The 19,888-nt window shown below is 33.4% G+C and overlaps 1 protein-coding gene across 1 annotated transcript in view; it reads right to left on the bottom strand.

Moving 5' to 3' along the window:
* LOC149805257 (5'-3' exoribonuclease 2-like) overlaps positions 1-19,888 on the bottom strand; it is a 186,042-nt gene that overhangs the window by 51,622 nt on the left and 114,532 nt on the right. The window contains exons 28-30 of the mRNA XM_089948909.1: positions 17,907-17,975; positions 15,341-15,475; positions 6,314-6,393 (exon numbers count right to left, since the gene is read on the bottom strand). Of these exons, the coding sequence (XP_089805035.1) occupies positions 6,314-6,393; positions 15,341-15,475; positions 17,907-17,975 (284 nt within the window). The remainder of the gene's footprint in view (positions 1-6,313; positions 6,394-15,340; positions 15,476-17,906; positions 17,976-19,888) is intronic.

Raw genomic sequence — 19,888 nt, forward strand, 5'->3', positions numbered from 1 at the left:
GTAACTTTAGTAGTGCAGTACTAGCATGAATATCAAGCCATCTACCCTGTTTCTGTCAGACCATGTCTTGTTGACACAAGTATATAAGTGTAACTTTAGTAGTGCAGTACTAGCATGAATATCAAGCCATCTACCTTGTTTCTGTCAGACCATGTCTTGTTGACACAAGTATATAAGTGTAACTTTAGTAGTGCAGTACTAGCATGAATATCAAGCCATCTACCTTGTTTCTGTCAGACCATGTCTTGTTGACACAAGTATACAATTGTAACTTTAATAGTGCAGTCCTTACTAAGATGTAACCAGGTATGGATGCTGATGATGCAACACACAATTCACATATTTTCTTTCTTAACTTTCTTATGAAAACTTTAATTTGCATAAATTTGCTTGAATTAAGCAAATTCAACTGACCTGCATTTGTGAAATCAACTAGTGCAACATGCATATTTGCAATATCATTTTTTAAAATTATAAAAGTATGATGCTATGTAGGTATCCAATAATTTGTTCCAGCTTGGATCGATTGTGTGCTTATTTTGCTGTAAGATTTAGCACTGCTATTAATCTTGAGGTCATCTGATCGAAATTTGTATAGGAATTTTGGTTTATATACAGCACTCCCTCACTATAAGATCATTCATTATAACACAGTTCTTAGTACAAGGCGGTTATGGTCATGAATCCTATTTCATTAAGTAGTAAGACAGTCAAACCATATGCAGTATACTCTATGACTCCCATGGACAGTGTTATAATGAGGTAGTACGGTCTATACATGCTAAAATACCTTTCTGCATATTTTATCAGATATGACTTTGCTTAAAAGTAAATAAAGGTACAAAAAATTCTTCATATCTGCCATATATACTTGCTTATAAGTATGGTCAAAATGCAAACTGCACAGATCCGGAGCCACCACCATATGTGTCAGCAGATCTGGATCAATGCACTTGTTAGAAGTAATCATTAATACAACCAACACAGACCCTGATCTGCTTGCACATTCTCTGATAGAAGATCAGGATCTGTCATTTTTGCAGTTGGATCGATTTATGAGTATTTAAGGTATTCAATTTTGTACAAGACTTAAAAAAAGCAATAAAAATGTCAAATCATTTTTCAGATTTTTAAAAAATAATTTTGTGAGAAAAGAAAACATTTTCTTTGTACAAATCTGTCTTTTTGTGTTTTGTTCACTCTACTGCATAACCTCTAAGTCCCTTTGTAAATTTAGCATTGCATGATGCATGATACATTGGTGGCCATGTTATATGCAGTGTACCTGTGTCATGTTTGATTCTCTGAACAAATAAATCACATCATCTCATATGATAATCAACCACATACAAATTTTGGCTGACAATAACCAAAGAGTATGCCGTTAGTTAGATGGATCAGTGGTACATAATCAATATATCATAACACATTTATTGTCCGCATGCTAAAGTAACTGTATATGAAAAAAGATAAATCTGAGGAAGCTGTGGCTGTCAAATTTAATAACTTGTTTTGAAACATCAAATTCTGTAATTACAGTATTTTTTTTTCTTCTGCTGTACCAATTTATTTTGAGTTTGCAGTCACCTGAATCCATGAACTTAATCTCAATAAACTATAACACTTCAGTGGAATAAAAATAGGACTCCTTCCCCAATAAATGAATTCAAGTACAGACAAAAATGTTATTTTAACAAAAACCACAAGAATACCCTTGAAGAAAAACAATTTGTGTGGACTTATTCACCATGGTGGCCAGAAGTTAATAATTCACAGCAATCTCTCAATGACATTGTATGCTGTCAGTCATGTGGTGAATGATGCATAATGCAGTTACCTATAGACAGCATTATATTCAGTAGATTGTTGTTGTTGTCATTGAATTTAATGACATTTTCAGCACATGATAGGCTATACATGGCAGCCAGTATAAATGGTGGAGGAAGAACCATAGAAAACCCTGGAAAGAACCACCAACCCACGAGAAGCTATTGGCAAGCTTTCTCACGTACCTACATTTGCCAAGACCGAGGCTCGAACTCACGCAGGATATTCAGTAGAAACTGCATCACTAACATTGTAACAGCAAAAATGAATTAATCTCTCATGTATCTATACAGTTTAATGTGACATTAGAACAATCCTGGCTATGTACTGCCAAGTTAACAAATAGCGCTTGAAGGTGCTGACATGCTACTGACTGAAAAGAATTTTCAGGAATTCAAGACAAGAGATCCAAGTGAACTTTATATCACTTACCTGGGTAACTGAAAAAATAGTAAGCTTGTGAAAGCAACCTCATATATGTACCAAAAATATGGAGTGTGGAAAAATAGTTTGGAGCACATGGTTGCAACACTGTCTATTAGGCCACCATGATGGGTCATGTTTGAGGTCAGCTTGGCAGCATTTCATTTAGGATGAAATGTACACTAGAAGAAGTCCCAAGGTGAAATAACCATGTTTAACATGACCATCCATATAGGATTTGCAATAAAAAGATTTTTAAGATTTTCAAGATGGTGGCAATATTTGAGGATAGTTTAGAACCATTTTCATTTAAAATGGACTTCACATCATAAGAAGTCTTCTAGTGAAAATCCCAGGTCAAAATAAGCTTCCATTAATGACGAGTACTTACAGCGAGATTTTTAGGATGCCTGCTAAAATTGGACGCTAGATCAACACCATTTTTATTCTGAACCAACTAGTAAAAATCCCATGCTGATACAACCATCCATTCAGAAAGAGTAGTGATAGCAACATTCTTTCAAAATAAAGTTCATGATTTTCCCTGATGGTACAATTATGTATATTTAATTTTTGTATTGTGTGATTGACCTTTATTAATAACTGAGAGTAGGAGTTTGGCATACCCAACTAATGTTTTTTCTTTTTAAAAATATTTAATATAATTATCATATTACAGTACATAACCAATTCTTGACTGATTTTAGATTATATATTAACATTATTATTATTTTAGGGTAAACATGTTTGCTGGAATCTGAATTCAAACTGTAAAGTTAGTCAAGTTCACTGACTAATTTCACTAAAGATAATATGAAACCCGGATCAAAATTTATCCAGATTTTACCACAACAATCATATTTCCAAAAGTTTTCCTATATTCCATACTTTAAGCATCATTATTAGACTTACAGCAAAAACTTGAGGGTTGACAGGTCTGGCAAGAGGCTTTGTTCTGTCAATTAAATGTGTCTAGAAAGAGGAAGTAATTCTGTTCCATTTTTGCTGATGGAAGTAGTGATTTCAACATATCGAAGTAAGATGTAATGTATATAAGATACAATGACTAACAAAACTAACAAAAATTAAAACATTTGAAGAAACAAATATGTTGTACATCTGTTTCTTATGTTTTTAATATTGATTAAAATATATACATCTAATTGAACCAAGGCAGGGGATTGAAATTTTGGGATAAGTGAAAATACATGTAAGACACATGATTTTTTTTTAACCACTGGACAAGTGGTTTTAAAAAAATTTGATCAGCCCCGAGAATATAACCATATGCCATACTGTGAACTTCTCAGGGCCAGCCCTTAGGAGTGGGTGAAAATGTGCCACTGCCACTGCATTGGGTACTGCCATTGAGGAATTGGGGGCAGGCCGATTGGGTCTGTACTTTTTGTTCTACTGATTATACAAACATACTGCATAAACCCAGCTCTGACATGTATTATGCAATAGCAGATCTGGGTCTTTGACATTGTTTTTTTAAAATACAGAATCTCATTCTTCCATATGGAATTTTAGCTACACACCCATTGGTGTTTAATGTGCTTGTTTCTCGCATTCAAAATTTACTGTTTTTCAGTGAAAGAAGCAATCCTACAAAGTTATCTAATCTATATGAAAAGATATATGTTTACTGAACATTTATTAATATATTAGGCACATAACCAGCAAGTATTTAGTTAAATGTCATATATTCATTAAAGAATGACCTTAATATAGGGGGGCCTCAAGTGGCCGAGTGGTCTAAAGTGCTCTCTGTTACAGATCACTGCCATCTCACCTGTCTGCATGGGTTTGAGTCTCAGATTCGGCCAATGTGGGTATGTGAGAAAGCCTGCCAGTAGCTTCTTGTGGGTTGGTGGTTCTTTCCAGTGGTTTTCCCGGGTTCTTCCTCCACCATTAATAGTGGCCGCCATGTATAGCCTATCGTGTGCTGAAAAATGGCATTAAACCCTACAACAACAACAACAACAACAACCATAATATAGGTTAGAATTCTGAAAATTGCCTGACTAGATCATCACTGATTCATTTTAGTTGTATGTTATCCTTCCACTCGATTCTGGCATGCTGGTTGTTTTGCAGCTGCTTCTGATAATAATTGCTTGATTTGTCTTTTTTGTTTTCTTCAGAAATCCAAGCCATTTAATTGTTTAAACCCTGAAGCTGGCTTGGGTGGAGAGGGAATTTTGTCCAAAGGCAGTGTTGGTAGCCCTTTGTTCTACAACATTACTCCTTTTATGGCCTTTTACTACATAATATTAGCATGATTACCATAGCTGAGTAAACTTGCTTATTTAAAGGTCCCTTACATCAAAACAAACAACCACTGCATTATTACAGCAATTATTTTCAACGCATTATTTCTTTGACTTCTTCTGTATATTTGAAACATTATCAGCTGTAGTGCAATGGTGCCTATGAAATGAAACCAAGAGATGTACTTCATTCAGTGCATCTTAATCTTCAGTGTATAAGCAGTAATGTCATGATGTAAACATGTTTTTTATAACAGTGAGTGATTAGCCGAACACTATTTTCATTGTTTTAATAACAGTACCACATTTTAATCACCTAGGTATTTAAATTTTCAACAAAGAAAGTGTGATTACTTGTGACTTCTGACAATTTTAATGCAATAATGCATTAAATGACAATAGTGAACTAGAGCAAATGGGAAAAGTTACTGTTAAGACAGATACAATATCATGTTAGTGCTTAATGCTTGTCATCGTCTGATGAAATTATACGCATCTGAAATAGGAAGAACTGACAAGAAAACGGGAAAAATTAAAAATATTTTTTTTAATTTTTCAAACAAAATTATATTAATTTATAACATTTCCATGCAATAATTCATGTTAGCCCCTTAACAACTGATAAGTATGTTTTAAACAAATAACAATGTTATTATCTATAAAATATGCCAAGAAAAAAGAAGAAGAAAAAATGTCTAAGGTATCCCACAACTGCAGTATGTGAAAAAGACAGCAATAATTTTGTCACCAAGCTTCTGTAGGACATAATTTTTTTTAAAAGGGTGTCACGATTTATAGTGTCCCAAGACTTAATATCATTACAGTACCTGCAAGCAAAAGTTGATAATACTAAACAAGCATTCTAATGGAATCTATTGCACTTTTAAAATTTAAAAACCATTCCTTGACCATTCTGTATCAGATTGCCATTCAGGATTCAGAGCCTTAATTGTCATTATTCATCCTCATGTACTGAATATGATCACCCTCTCATAACTGGTATAGATGAAATCAGGTTACAGGGTATATTGGAGTCCATATTATCTACGAAAAAATTTGACTGTTGATCTCCACCTCTTACTTCCCAGGGAGCTGCATCCAAGATCCCAAACATGTTATCTTTGAAAACATACCCGATACAATCACCCTCCTACTTTTGGTGTAGATGGAAGTCAGATTAAAAAAAGGTACTCATAATCATTGAATATGTTATCTTTTATCCCATCTGTCCTTCCAATGTGGACTGCACCCTAAGAGCCAAATTCCTTTTTTGTTGGCAAAACATCAACATGAAATATGATATCCAATATGACCAGCATTATTCAACTGGTGTATTCAGGTTACAATGATAATTCAGTGACCGATGGACAGACAGACATGGGCATGTAAATGGAATGATAAAAGGATGAGCTAAGATAACCACTCCCAATATATCTTTAAAAGTATGGGTATAAAAAGTACCATATATACTCGCTTATAGGTCAGCCCCAACTGCAAACAACACAAACCCTGATCTGCCACCGCATAACGTGCCAGCATGTTAGGGTCCATTTCGTCTGTTGTACTGATTACTTCTAACAAACTGTACAGACCTATATGTGCAGTGCATTATGTGACAGCAGATCTCGGTTTATAAGTTTGCTGGTGGATCCAACTTACCTGTCAGTATACAGGGTGCTTATAAAATAGATAACACAGTGACATGTCACACATCTGACTCGTTACCCATCTAGCAAAATAAAATGTACAATTTATGGTTCCTGCCAGAATTTTAAATTAGTGCCACCTACCTGACTGGTATCCCTGGTTCCTAAAATTCATTGATGGCCCCCTTGGGACTTCTCCTTCAAAACCAGAGCCAAGATTATGCCTGCAAATGAGATATAGAAAATTGGCATTATTAATACAGGACTAATCTTCAAGGAGCTGACCTCTGTGAAACACTGACTGTTGGTACCACCCAGGTGAGCCAGAACTAGATTATGTGCAGAATAAGAGGTAAGTGGAGTTATATTTCTTCATATGAGGTCAAATAGTTTGAAGGTGGAGTTAAGCCCAAAAATATGTGCATAAGATTAATCAGTCATAGTTGCAGAAATCTGGCAATTGTGTCAGAACTGAATGCCTGCATTTCCCAGAATCCTTATTTGAATTATAAAAAAACAATGATGAGGGTAGGCTTAACAAAACATTTATAACTTTTGCATTTTTTCTTTCACGTAATAATTTTTGGTATGCTTGGATCACAAATGTTTTGCTCTGTAAGAAATAAGTATTCTTTCACAGGTTAACCCTTTACTTTGTAAAGTCAGTGGCTGTTTAGACAGCTGATATACATGTACCAAAGTCACACAGTGCAGTGCACTATAAACAGAACACCTGTTACCTATCTGTCTCAATAAGCACAAGGCCTACCTGTTAAATTTATAGCAGTGTATTATATGTTAAGTTTGTCATCAATTTAACTATTTTACATTTTAGGTACACATCTATTATTTACAGAAAGATTTAAGAGTAAAATCTAATTATTATACTTCATGCTTTAATATCCTGATAGAACTTGTTCACAGTCAAATAGTGATGCCATGCACCCAACCATAGCTGACATTTCTCAACTCCGAAATCTTCAGGTTCTTTGTCTATATCTATGTCACTAAACCATCTGAACTTGATAATTTATTGAAAATCAGTCTTGTCTCCATCAACATTTGAGCCTATATCTTAATTATAGACACTTTCATAATCATCCAAACTTAAAAAAGTACTGAACAAAATCTGCAACCTACATTTGAGTAGAAGAGTAGAAAATCCAACCCAGTTACTGTAAATAACAGATTATAACTAGATCTTAAAAAGCAACCACATGATCTGACTTAATGAACATTTACTTCAGTGAATGTAGTATTTAATTGGGGCTTTTTGCTAAGAAAACCAACTGAAAATGGGTGATGTTTACAGTAGGTATCCAAACACACTTCCATGCAGATTGTGCTGAAACATCCAAACACGCTTCCACACGAATCAGGTAGAGGTATCGACTAATGCTTCAATGAGAATGGGGTAAAGGCATCCAATGGGGCTTACATGAGGCAATGGATTATGGGCAAAATGATTTAAAAAGTTAAACTACTGGTACATTTGCTTTTAAAGTGTATTTTCACTTTTTAGCCTTTAAACTATCTAGACAATAGGAACATTTTAAGTATAGAAATAACCTAACTATAAAAAATACACTTTTTTTAAACATTACGCTGATCTAAAAGTGATATAATATGCTTTTTCCCTACATATATGAATTCCCAATGAAATTTAACAGTAATGCACATAACATATGGATCAAGTGAAGAATTAAACAAAAGAATGATGTAATAAATAAGTAAAAATGAAGTAACTAAGGTATAATCTATGATGTGTCACATTCTTCTTTACCCTCTGTCGTAATCAGATGAATCATATAATAATCATTAGAATTATAAATGCTGTTAAGAGTTTGTTATCCATAGTTAAACAGTTACTCTGATGGATTTCTTCTCCTTCAAACAGTTTATTATGTATTGGCTATCAACTAGTCTTCATTTATATTTGTATCACTTAGACTTAGTGAGTTTATGTTGTTATATTGTATTTAATGCCATTTGTTGGTGCAAGAGAGGCTATACATGGTGGCCTGTATAACTTGCGAAAAAACACTGGAAAACCCTTGTAAGAACCACTGACCCACTGGAAGCTACTGGCAAGCTTTCTCACATTCCCACATTGGCCAATCCCGAGACTTGAACCCATGCAAACATAGGTGAAATGAGTTAATGCAAATCTGCATTCTTCCGGATATGTGTAACATAGTGTTTGATGTTAAAATGCTCGAGTTGGCACTTAAAACTTCATCTAGAGCTTAATAACCATCACCCCATCAAAAAAGTATACCACATCTTTACTTTTACAGCTTTAAAATTTTCCAGTTCTAAAAAAATATAATGAAATAACATTTTATTGCACTTTAAGATCAGCAAATGTGGGTTTATTTTAGCACAATTCAAATATTTCCTTTTTTTAAAAAGTCAACATCATTCTGAAGCATGTATCACCTTTATCTCTACTAAAACATGAGAAGTAGAAATGTAAAGTAAATAAAGCAATGAGTGGTTTTGAAAGTTGATCATTGACCTCAGAATTCTGATGATGTCACCATTTTCTAAAAAGTTACAATACATTTGGAAATTCTAGTAAAGCAAAGTATCTGTAATTAAAATATACAAAAATTAATGGTGGAATTCAAAGCAAGGAATCTGGCAAAATTAGGTAGCCAACTGAGTTACCATGGCCAGGTTTATGCAACTTACACTCCCTGATTTGTACTTTTGCACATATTTTTAACCTATAATCTCCTTTAAAACTTTCGGGCCTCAGATGAAAAAATAAATTCTCTCCTAGCTCTTGGACTAAATCAGCTATTCAAGAGTGCATTTCATTCTGGTTCAATTGTTTTTTTCTCTCCAAGTCTTGCAAGCAAGATTTCATAGATACTCGTGGTTTCATTTTATGTGCAAACAACTTAAGTCATGAGGAATATTGAATTAAAAACATTTAATATTTAATAAAATATTGTAATCAATAAAAATAATTGCTTCAATAAGAATTAAGACAAATCCATTTTAAAATAAAAATGACTGCATGTAAATTTATCAAAAGAAAGTTTAAGTGAACAATGACATATTTATTGCATCTGACATTTAATTATGACATTTAGGATCGAAAATGTAAGTATATTCAAGTAGTACATATTATACGATACACATTTCCACATACGCTTTGGCATGACTCAAGTCACTATTTTTCATGCAGTGAATATTTTAACAAATCATAGTCTTCATGCATACAGAAAATCCTAATTTCTGATGCAAGCTGAATAATTTTGACTTTTTGAAATGGACTAAGAGGTAATCATAGTTCTCAAATTGGAAAATGTTTGGCAGGAAAATATCTGGTTAATTTATGTGACAAAATGATTCTAAAGAAAAGATATGCATCACAAATAACATTCTATGTTGTTTCAACAGTCAATGAAATACCAACACTTTTAACTTTTAAATTTATTCCTGGAAACACTGAATTAAAAAAATATGAAGGTATCATTCCATTTCAATACAACAAACTATTGATAAGACTGCCAGATACTTCATCAAATTTTTGCAACATCAATAAGTTATCATGATTTATAACAACCCTGGTTTTGAGACAGTTTTAAATGACCACTACTTTCTCATTTTTTCATGCATGCAATGGATAAAGCTGAGGATGTTCTGATTGAGTTTGCATGATGACTTTTACCTACACAAGGTGCAAATTTACAATATAAGGGACACAACTCTTGCAAAGATAAAATGAAAATAACTTGATGGGAGATGATCTAAAGATAAATAAATCTGAAATAATTAAGATAAATTGTAACTTCAAAGTTTCATCACAAAAAAGGAGGCACTTTAACTTACATATTTTTTAATTACGATAAATTTGTTCTGAGATACATAAATACCATATTCAAACAAAATACAAGTTTAAAGCTAACCATAATTAGTATACATCAACAATGTGTGTGTGTGTGTGTGTGTGACTTGGATTTTTAATGTTGCTTTAACAATTTTTCAGTCAAATTGTTATGTCTAATACTGGGGTATCATAATGCAGACATGTAGCAAGATGTCCCACCCAGTCACATTATCCTGACACCAGGCCGACAAGTCCTAATACTAACCTCTTAATACTGAATGCCAAGCGAGGCAGCTGTTAGTACCATTTTTTGTAAGTCTTTGGTATGACTTGCCCAAGAATCGAACACATGACCTCTTGCATCCGAGGCAGACGCTCTAACCACTAGGCCACCAGAGCAGTCACATCAACAATATAATAAAGAATATCTGTCAAGGGCAATGAAATGTACATCCCATTTATACTAGAAGAATTAGCTCCCTTTATTTTTGATTATTTCCACAATGATCGATCATTGTGTATTTAATGCAATTACTTTTGAAAATAAGCAAACAGTTCAAACACCTAATATTCCCCATGAGAATCAATTAGTTTCTGTTGTTTATTATAACACTCAGAAATGTTAGGGTTTCTAATACTATTGTACAGTCTCTAATACCAATGTCTAATTTTCACATCTATGAACCATCATAAAATAGTATTTTTCATGCACCTAAAATGTCAATTTTGGTCAAAAAGGAGATTTTAATTTTGGCCAGTTATATTTTAGTAACTGCAGATCTAGAGCCTCTCTAGAAATTTAATGTTGTAAATTCTGAAAAAAATTATTCTGCAACCTCACTCTGAAACTGCCAATCAATAAAAACATCTCCACCATTAAAATATCCTACTATATGGTGTACTGTATTGCTGCCAAAATGCAAGACAGAGGCCAGCTTTATGCTGTATTGTTCTCTAATGCTGTCAAACTTTGAGTCTGAGACCAGTTATATGGCATGTTGTATTGTTTGCTAATGCCATCAAAATACAAGACTAATATCAGCTATATGTTATGTTATATTGTTCTCTAATGCTGTCAAACTATGAGTCTGAGACCAGCTATATAATATACCCTATTGTTCTCTAATGCTGTCAAAATAGAAGACTGAGACCAGCTAGATGGTATACTGTATTGTTCTCTAATGCAGTCAAAATAAGAGACTGAGACAATCTAAGAATAAGCAGAATATTCAAGAACTTTTTTCACATCCTAATGATCTGCCCATCACATACTTTATTCATCCTACATACAACATGAATATAAGTCAAATCCAACTACAAACACAGACCCTGATCTGCTGTTTTATAATGATCAGGGTCTATGTCATTTGTTCTGCTGAGTACTCCTAGCAAACTGCACAGACCCAGATCTGCTGGTACATTATGCAATGACAGATCTGGGTCTATGCAATGGATCCAACTTAAAAGCGAATATATACAACAATTTAAAAGTATGTTAACTTCCTTTTAACAATCTCAGTTTACCACTGATTATGATTAAGAAACAGATTAAATGCTTTTGTAAAATGAGATACTGAACTATAAATGACTGGATGGGATTTTGTTTTCTTCTCCATCCTCACCATAACAATTAATGTCATTTTCAGTCACTGGTACATGATGACAGGGATGACAAGTCTAGCAAGGATAATAACATGGAATTTGGTTAGAAGTGTGCAAGGGAAGTCCAACAATTTAAAATCCAGATTACAGTCTTTCTCTCTTAAGTTTAAAATGGCAAATCAATTTAAACAGCACACAGAAAGTTTCAGCTTTACAAATTCAGGATATGTGACATCTGTACAGAAGACAGCAAGTAGGCAAAACCATGGACTCATGCTCCCACCCCTGACTTGTGTATGCAAAACTACCATAGAAAAACCACACCAGTCCCAAAACTTCAACAACAAAAAACCTAAAAACAACAAAACAAAAGATATTAAAAATTGTATAATGGACATTAAAATCAAATTTATCAACACATTTCATTTGTCTACTTCAATTGGTTTTTGCTAAATTGTCCTATCGAAGCTTTTTTAAAGAAAAGTCAGTGCAAAAAAAGGTTAAAACATTTGTACAAAATAGATAAATTGCTGTAATAGCCAGAAAATATAACCAGGTTATTTAGTTTGAATACAAAAATCAGCCTACCAAATTTCACTGATTATTTATTATGAATAAAAATAAGCCTATCAAATTTAATTGATTATACAACATAAATACAAACAAGTCTAGCAAATTTCATTCACCTACTTCACATACTGTTTACAAAGATTTGCTTACTTGCTATTGCAAAAGAAAACTATCAATGTCCAAAAAAGTTCAAAAATTTGTTAAATGTCAACAAAAATGGAAAAACAGTTTGATAATCATGCTAAAATGTGTTTTTTTTTTGTATAAAAAAATGGTTGAGGTCCCAAAAGTTTGAAATTCTGTGAAAAGTAGAAAAAGACCTATATCAGGCTGAAGCTCTGTCATCAGATCATGTATATAAGATTACAAATAAGCTCATCAAATTTCATTTGTCATTTATCTTCATCAGGTTACATGCTTACAAGTTTATTTCCATATGTTCAAAGATTTGTATAAAGAACTGAAAAATAAGGTAACAGTAACCACAATCTAATCACTTGTTGTGACCACCTCAAGGTATCCAAATATCAAATTTGGTCTGGTTTAGCTCAATAGCTTTCATTCAGTCTTGCTTACATGGATGGCTGGATTGATTCAATGGATGGATGGATGGATTGATTCGGTGGATGATTCAATGGATGAATGGATTGATTCAATGGATGGATGGATTAATGGATGGATGGATGGATGGACAGACGGATGGATGGATGATAAACCGGTGGTACAAAACCAATATCTATGATAAATTTAATTTTCCTACTTCAAATTATTTGCTAAATCAGGCTAAAAAGTTTTTGTAAGAAAAAGTGAAAAAAAGTATAAAAATCTGCAAAGCCTGCAACTGATTAAAATTCTGGACCAGGGACATGTGCCAATGTTAAATATAACAAAAGAGACTGTGTGTAATGTATGGCTGTTACTGCAGAACCACACAAAGTAGGGAAATACTAATTTCTGTCGGGTTCATGTATGCATTTATGGCACAACAGCACAATCAATGCCATCGTGCAAATTTTGCCCATACAATTTTTTCAGTGCTATTTTTACTTAAATGAGCACGAACAGTAGTACACGTGTGAAGGTTGGGTGGTGGTTGGGGTGGGATGGGGTTTAATGGCATGATCCTGGCTACATACTGCTTGTAAAAAGTGATGTTCCAAAAATGTTAAGTACAAGTTGAAAAACCTTTGGGAAGACAACATTTTCCAAATAAATATAAACAGTACTACAAGATAAAATGTAAAAAGGTGGAAGTTTTTGAAAGCAATCTAAAATAGAATGTCAAAGTACCAAAAAAAACCCTAAAATCCTTAAAGACTAAGATCAACATTACAATCTAAGTTAACACTAATATATTTGAACGACCAAAAGACTATCTTTATTCTTAAATCCTAAAATTTCTAATAGTGGAAAACAATCTGAATTAACATTTCTCATGAGTAAAATGTTCCAAGGATATCATTATTTCTAACAAAAATTTCAAGACACAATGAAATATTATCCACATAGGAAGAAAATATAACTTTAAAAGTAATATTTACTAATTTAGAAATGAAGATGTCAGTTTTAACACGAACACAAATGTCTCACCAGTGCTTGAAACTGATTTAAATGTAAGGAGTAAAAGACAGTCAAATGACGGATGAATAGACAGACAAGGGTAATAGTAAATACGCTACCAGAGGTTATTTTATTACACCCATGAAAGTAAATAAATCCACATTATGTCTAAGATGTAAATGAGCTACTTAAGAGATTAAATTATTAACTCAAGTGCATAAACATTTGCATGGAGAGGGGAAAAAAGACTGATATTTTAACACTCTATATATAAATATACACACACACACACACACACACACTCACACAAAATATACAGTCCTACCCACTTATGTCGACAAAAAAGCAAAGTCACGGTCCCTTGATCTACTATTACTACCAAAATTGTCATGCTTATGTTGATGTCGAGATAAAAAAGTAAACGTACATGTCAACAGAAGCCCTTGGTCCCAGCTTGAACAAATCCTTTGTTTTCTAGTCATTTATGTCGACAAGCTGCCAGTTCCAACCCATACTTTGTTCAACAATTAGTTGATCTTGCCACCAGGCTTAATTTTCATGCCTAATCATTCATGTTGGCAAGCGGCCAGTTCCGACCTGTACTTTATTCAACAATTAGTTGATCTTGCCACCAGGCTTTAATGTCGCGGTTGGATAAAAAAACGGGCTTTTGCTTGGTCCTATAAAGTTGGCCTCTCACGGCGACTTAAATAAAAGAAATGAAATCTCTGATCGATTCTTGCATTTATTGTGCTGTAAAAGTTTCCTTTTTAACTTTATTTAGTATGTGTCAATGTATACAATTTATGCCTTCATTAATCATATCAGCTGCATATCTCTTATTCGCTTTTATGTACTTTTCACAATGACTTCTGAAACTAAATACATGTACTGTTTAAACCAACTTGTTGACAGGTTTTCATTTCCCTGTGAATAGCCCCATCCCCTTGGTAGCCTTAACAAGATGGGAACAGACTGACCAAAATCTAGGCCAATTTAATTATATGTACTTGAAGCATGTAAATAACACGATGCAACCATGTGCTAAGGCCGACATTGAATATCATTGTGAATGTTTTTCATATCAGGATGTGACCAATGCAATATTTTATTGTGGATTTTATTACAAAAAGGTAACCAAAATGTAATTTGTCAATATACAAGTGCATTTCACATTGTCTGTTTTCTCAAAGTGTAAATGCTACTCACTGACGACAGGTCACCCATTACTGACGTATTTAACTTGTATCTTTGTTTCAAACCCCCTCCCAACATTTATCTTGACATCCACCTGTTTCGATAATATTTCCTCCAGCCTGAGGATGTCGACATAAATGGGTAGGACTACATATATATATTTTTATCCAGTGGTCCCCCTCTTATATGCCCCCCCCCCTCCAACCTCACCTGTGGCCACCTTCTTTACAGTTTTCTTGGAACCAATGAGCTTATGAATCAATACTTTCATCCTGTCTCATTCTCATACAAGCTCAGACTGGAACCTAGTGTCATTACAAACAGATATGGCAAGAATGTATTCAGACTGTGCAATACTTCTCAATCATATGATCTCATTTTTAAGACCAACTGAGACTCACCTAATCATTCTCAGACCAGCTGAGATATCTTTTTCTCTGTAACCACTGCCAGGAGTAAAGCCTATTTGTGGACGGTAATATTGGCCTGGGTTATTTTTATTGAAATCCTCAGGTTTTAATGTTTTTGGAGGCATCCTATGAAAAGAAACATTTAAAAATCATACAAATAAATTAAATATATGATTTTAAAGAAAGCACTAAAAAAAAGCAAGAAGTGAGAGGAACTATACATAGACCAAATGACACACACACACATATATAATATATATATACACACACACACATACATACATACATACAATACATACACACATACAAACACACACACACACTCTCACATCATGGTTCCCACACTTTTCAAAAGATAAATTTCCAGATCATTTCCAGGATGAAATTAATTTTATCAAGGTTCACATGACCTTTACTGAATGGAATTAAAGAATATTTTAGATTATAAAACATGCATTTTTTAAATCTAAAGATGGTGCTCTTTCAAGACTCTCCAAAATATCAAAGCCAGAAAAGACGATCATGTACAAAACCACAAAATGTATCACAAGAAACAAGTTTGATTATATTCCTATAAATTGGCATGTAAAGTCATTTCAATGTAGAAAATACAAATTCTAAGTTTATTTTGTTGACTTGCATTATGTTGCTAAGATGAACAACTTAATGAACATAAATTAGTTTTGTTTCCTTTCAAACCTTTAATTCCAAAGAATTCTAAATCAATATATATGCATCTTATAGAAAGTAAATATTTCCTATTACAGTGTTAAAAAAAACAATAAACACAAATAATTAGAATCTTTTCTTGTAATGAAGAGTGTTGAACCCTGAATTTACCTGTGCCAATAAAATCCCAAACAAGATTTTTCAAACAACCTAATCTCCTTAAGACAATCTAGTTAAAAATCAGCATTTAAAAAACATTTTCAAAAGGGTTGTATTAAATTTTGACAAAAGACCTTAAAAATTATAAACTGTTGTATAAACAAGGACTGAATTTTTGGTAAAATCAACTGGTCTTCTTGTAATTTGTTAAACCAGTCCCCAAACCTGTATTGATACAGGGGCTAAAATCATTTTTTAATATATAATACAAGGGATGAGGATTTCTCATTTCAGCTCTGAGATTCAACAATCTGGACTACAAATTTGGTTTAAAACGAATAGCAGTCCATTTTCTAATCCAGGTTTCCTCCAAATATTCCCATCCCATTTTTCATATTTGGACATTTAGGTTGGGGTGTGGGGTCATTACAATTGCATATAACAAATTTTGAACTTGCCACCACCGTGTGTTCGCGACATATGGTAGTCACTTACCAGTGGGCCTAGAAAATGTAAACTTATGTTATATCAATTTATACCTGCATGAAATCGATAATAAAATGATTTTCTCAGAAATGGCAAGTATTATAATCATTAGGTCTTTAATCAGCTGACAGAAAAGACGAAACTACAGCATGATGAAACCGGGCATGGTACTCGCCATCTGAATTACTAGTCACTTCACAAATCTCAAACGACAACATCAGAAGTCCATCAGTCACATGATATCAACAACAAACTCCATTTGTTGTAGAGAAATTCAATTATATTAATTTAAAGTTAGATATGTTTTGTAAAAACCAGCAATCTGGCCAGTCTGATTTATCAAGACGAGAGTACACATCAACGTGGTGGTCACGTGATACAACTCCAGAAGTTGTTCTTGGAATAAATAAATATGGAAAATTTTATGTTCTTTTGTTTTTGTATTTTATTACAACCAGTATACGACATTCATTTAATATTTTTTTCTTCTTCTTCTCTACAACATTTGAAAATGCGGGTTGTTAGATTTGTGTACTCATTTGACTAGCAATGTAAGTCGTGAGTAACAGGTCACACTTCATCAAGGCCATAGTTTTATCTTGTCTTTCAGCAGATTAAAGACATCACAATTTTAATATTCACAATTTCTGAGAAAATAAGTAACTTTCATATATATTTAATGCATGTATCACTCGATCTAACAATGTTAAAGTTTGCTAGGCCATCCGGTAAGTGGCTACGCTTTTGCCACCACCATGTTGGCGTTTTGTGATGCTAGACGGGTTTTCATACCTTCCATGTAAGGAAAGATACGGAAATCGAGCTGACTTTGAAAATAAAAGTCTACTAGACGAATCTAATCCACTGAGCATTTGGTTTGACTCAGAATATATGTTTATTGCAAGCACCCAAATGATCCATACTGCACCCTCGAAATATTCATGTTAGAACTCGATAAATTTAACTCATGATCAGCTTAGTTATGACTCATTTAAGTGATTGTTTCAGGCATCAAGTGGTTATAGAAAATTCCTGGGTTTTCCCCAACTTTCATCAATATTTGCGAAATTCAAGGACTTTTCATGGTTGGGTAAAAAGATTAGCATCTCTCATGACTTTTTCCCAATTTCACTGTAGAGTGGGAACCCTGATACATACATACTGTATCCATTCATCCGTCCATCCTTACACACAAGTATGTAATTTAAAATATACATTAAAGAATCTAGTCAAAACGTCTCACTTAGCTCCTTTCAGAATGACAGCTTTAAACAAAAAGCTGGGATCATATTGAGGATCCTTGAATTGGACACTGAAAAGAGAAAAATCAAAGTACTGAAAATACAGATGGATTGGAGGGTTCAGATACTGCAGGGTCAAATAAATGAAGATAACTAGCAAGATATTGGTAATCATGTTTTTTTCTCATAAATGGAAGCTAGTACCAATAGCCCTCTATATACATGTAATCTTAATTGTGAATGTTCTAAGTTGTTTCTTCTTTTTCTCTTTTAACAAAGAATTAATTTAACAATTAATACAATATTTAGAGAAAATACTTAAGCAATTACCTTAAGAACTATTGAAAACTATTCTGTATTGCTAGAAGTCCTTCAAGGAAGCCGTTAAGCCGTTATCAATCAAGGCAACCACACATGCTAATAATTTCCTCTCAGGATTAAAAAGCGATTTATGTTCCTTTTCATATTTTGGCTCAACTTTCAATGTCAAAAGACTAAAACAGCAAAATATAAAAAAGGCCTTATTAGAACGACATACTAATTTTAGTAACAGACAGTAGACACCATGCCAAAAGCTTTAATGGACAAAATGCCTCAAGCCAAAATCAGCTGTGATGTGCTGATTCGAGTGATGCAGTAAATCTTAACAGCATGCATCTTACTAACCCAGGAATGGAAGATTTTACTGCAGATACAGGCTAAGCAAGACGTGTTTCTCATATTGAAAAAATAAAATTTTCTGTAAGATTTGGGGCCTCTGCTGACATTTTAAGAAAGTTTTCAATGTAATGTGTGAATGATCAAGCTTAATGTTATTACTTAAAGAAATGATGTATTTTTCATTTGTGCATTTAAAAATAGTGATTTTTAAAAAATCTCCATAATTTTTTTCAGGTTTGATATCTCTAACCATGAATTATACAGCCCCAGAGAATGCTTCTACTGAAACTGAACATTCTCTATATGATAATTTGTTTATTGTTGCAAACATAGAAAAACAAACCTATGGATAATTAGGATGCCACTGTTCCATCTGGTAACTACCCATATTGTGTATTATTTCATTTAACGAATTTTATCACATTTATTTTACTTATCCAATAGTTTTAGAAAATATGTAAGAAAAAAATTTCAAAAATGGTATATTTTGTTCACTTTTAATGGTCCAATTTTTATCATCTCAGATAAACTCAAGAAGTTTTAATACAAATTCAAAGACAATATCAAGGATAAAACCAACATGTTCAAAATTCAAGGAGTTTTCAATGCAACTCCCCCACCATAAAAGTTTTCAAGGTTGTACACACAATCTTAAACAGAGCTGAAGATTTGTAATACTGCACACACACACACACACACACACACACACACACATCTTACAACCTGATTAAGAGTTATATGCCTGTAACATGTAGCATGTATAAATGGTAAAAAGTTCCATACAGAGCTCATGTAAATCTATCTTTGTGGTAGTTTATACAGCAAATTGTCATAGAGGCAATTAAAAGGCAAGTAGGTCAGGTAAAAACAATCATTATTTCACGTATTACTTACATAGCTAACAATGGCTAGGGTGATGTGTCAAGTACTTTGAAGACTGCTGTTGGGGGGGGGGGAATTATTCTAATTTGCATAGGTAAAGTTCACAAAGTGGAACAACCCAATTCATTTAGGGTTATAGGTAGATCAATGACATGGTGAAGAACAAACATTGTTGCACATCACTGCCGTGAATGAGAATGTTGAAGCCATCACTGAAAAAGTTTGTGAACTGAGACAAAGTTTCTTTAAAGTAGGATTTTACTCTGTATATAAAATGAAACATATGTCCCCACATTCCCTTCTCCCAATGAAACATTCAGTCCCATATGTGATGCACATTCATTTTTCTACAGAGACAAGCATATCTCGTGGTCAGGCTGCATAAGATAAAGTTCGGATAATGCTAATGTTATGGTTGTGACCAGGATTCACTGAGAGAATC

This window comes from Sinohyriopsis cumingii, chromosome 2 (genome assembly GCF_028554795.1).
Source record: "Sinohyriopsis cumingii isolate HCF-2022 chromosome 2, ASM2855479v2, whole genome shotgun sequence".
Lineage (NCBI taxonomy): Eukaryota > Metazoa > Mollusca > Bivalvia > Unionida > Unionidae > Sinohyriopsis > Sinohyriopsis cumingii.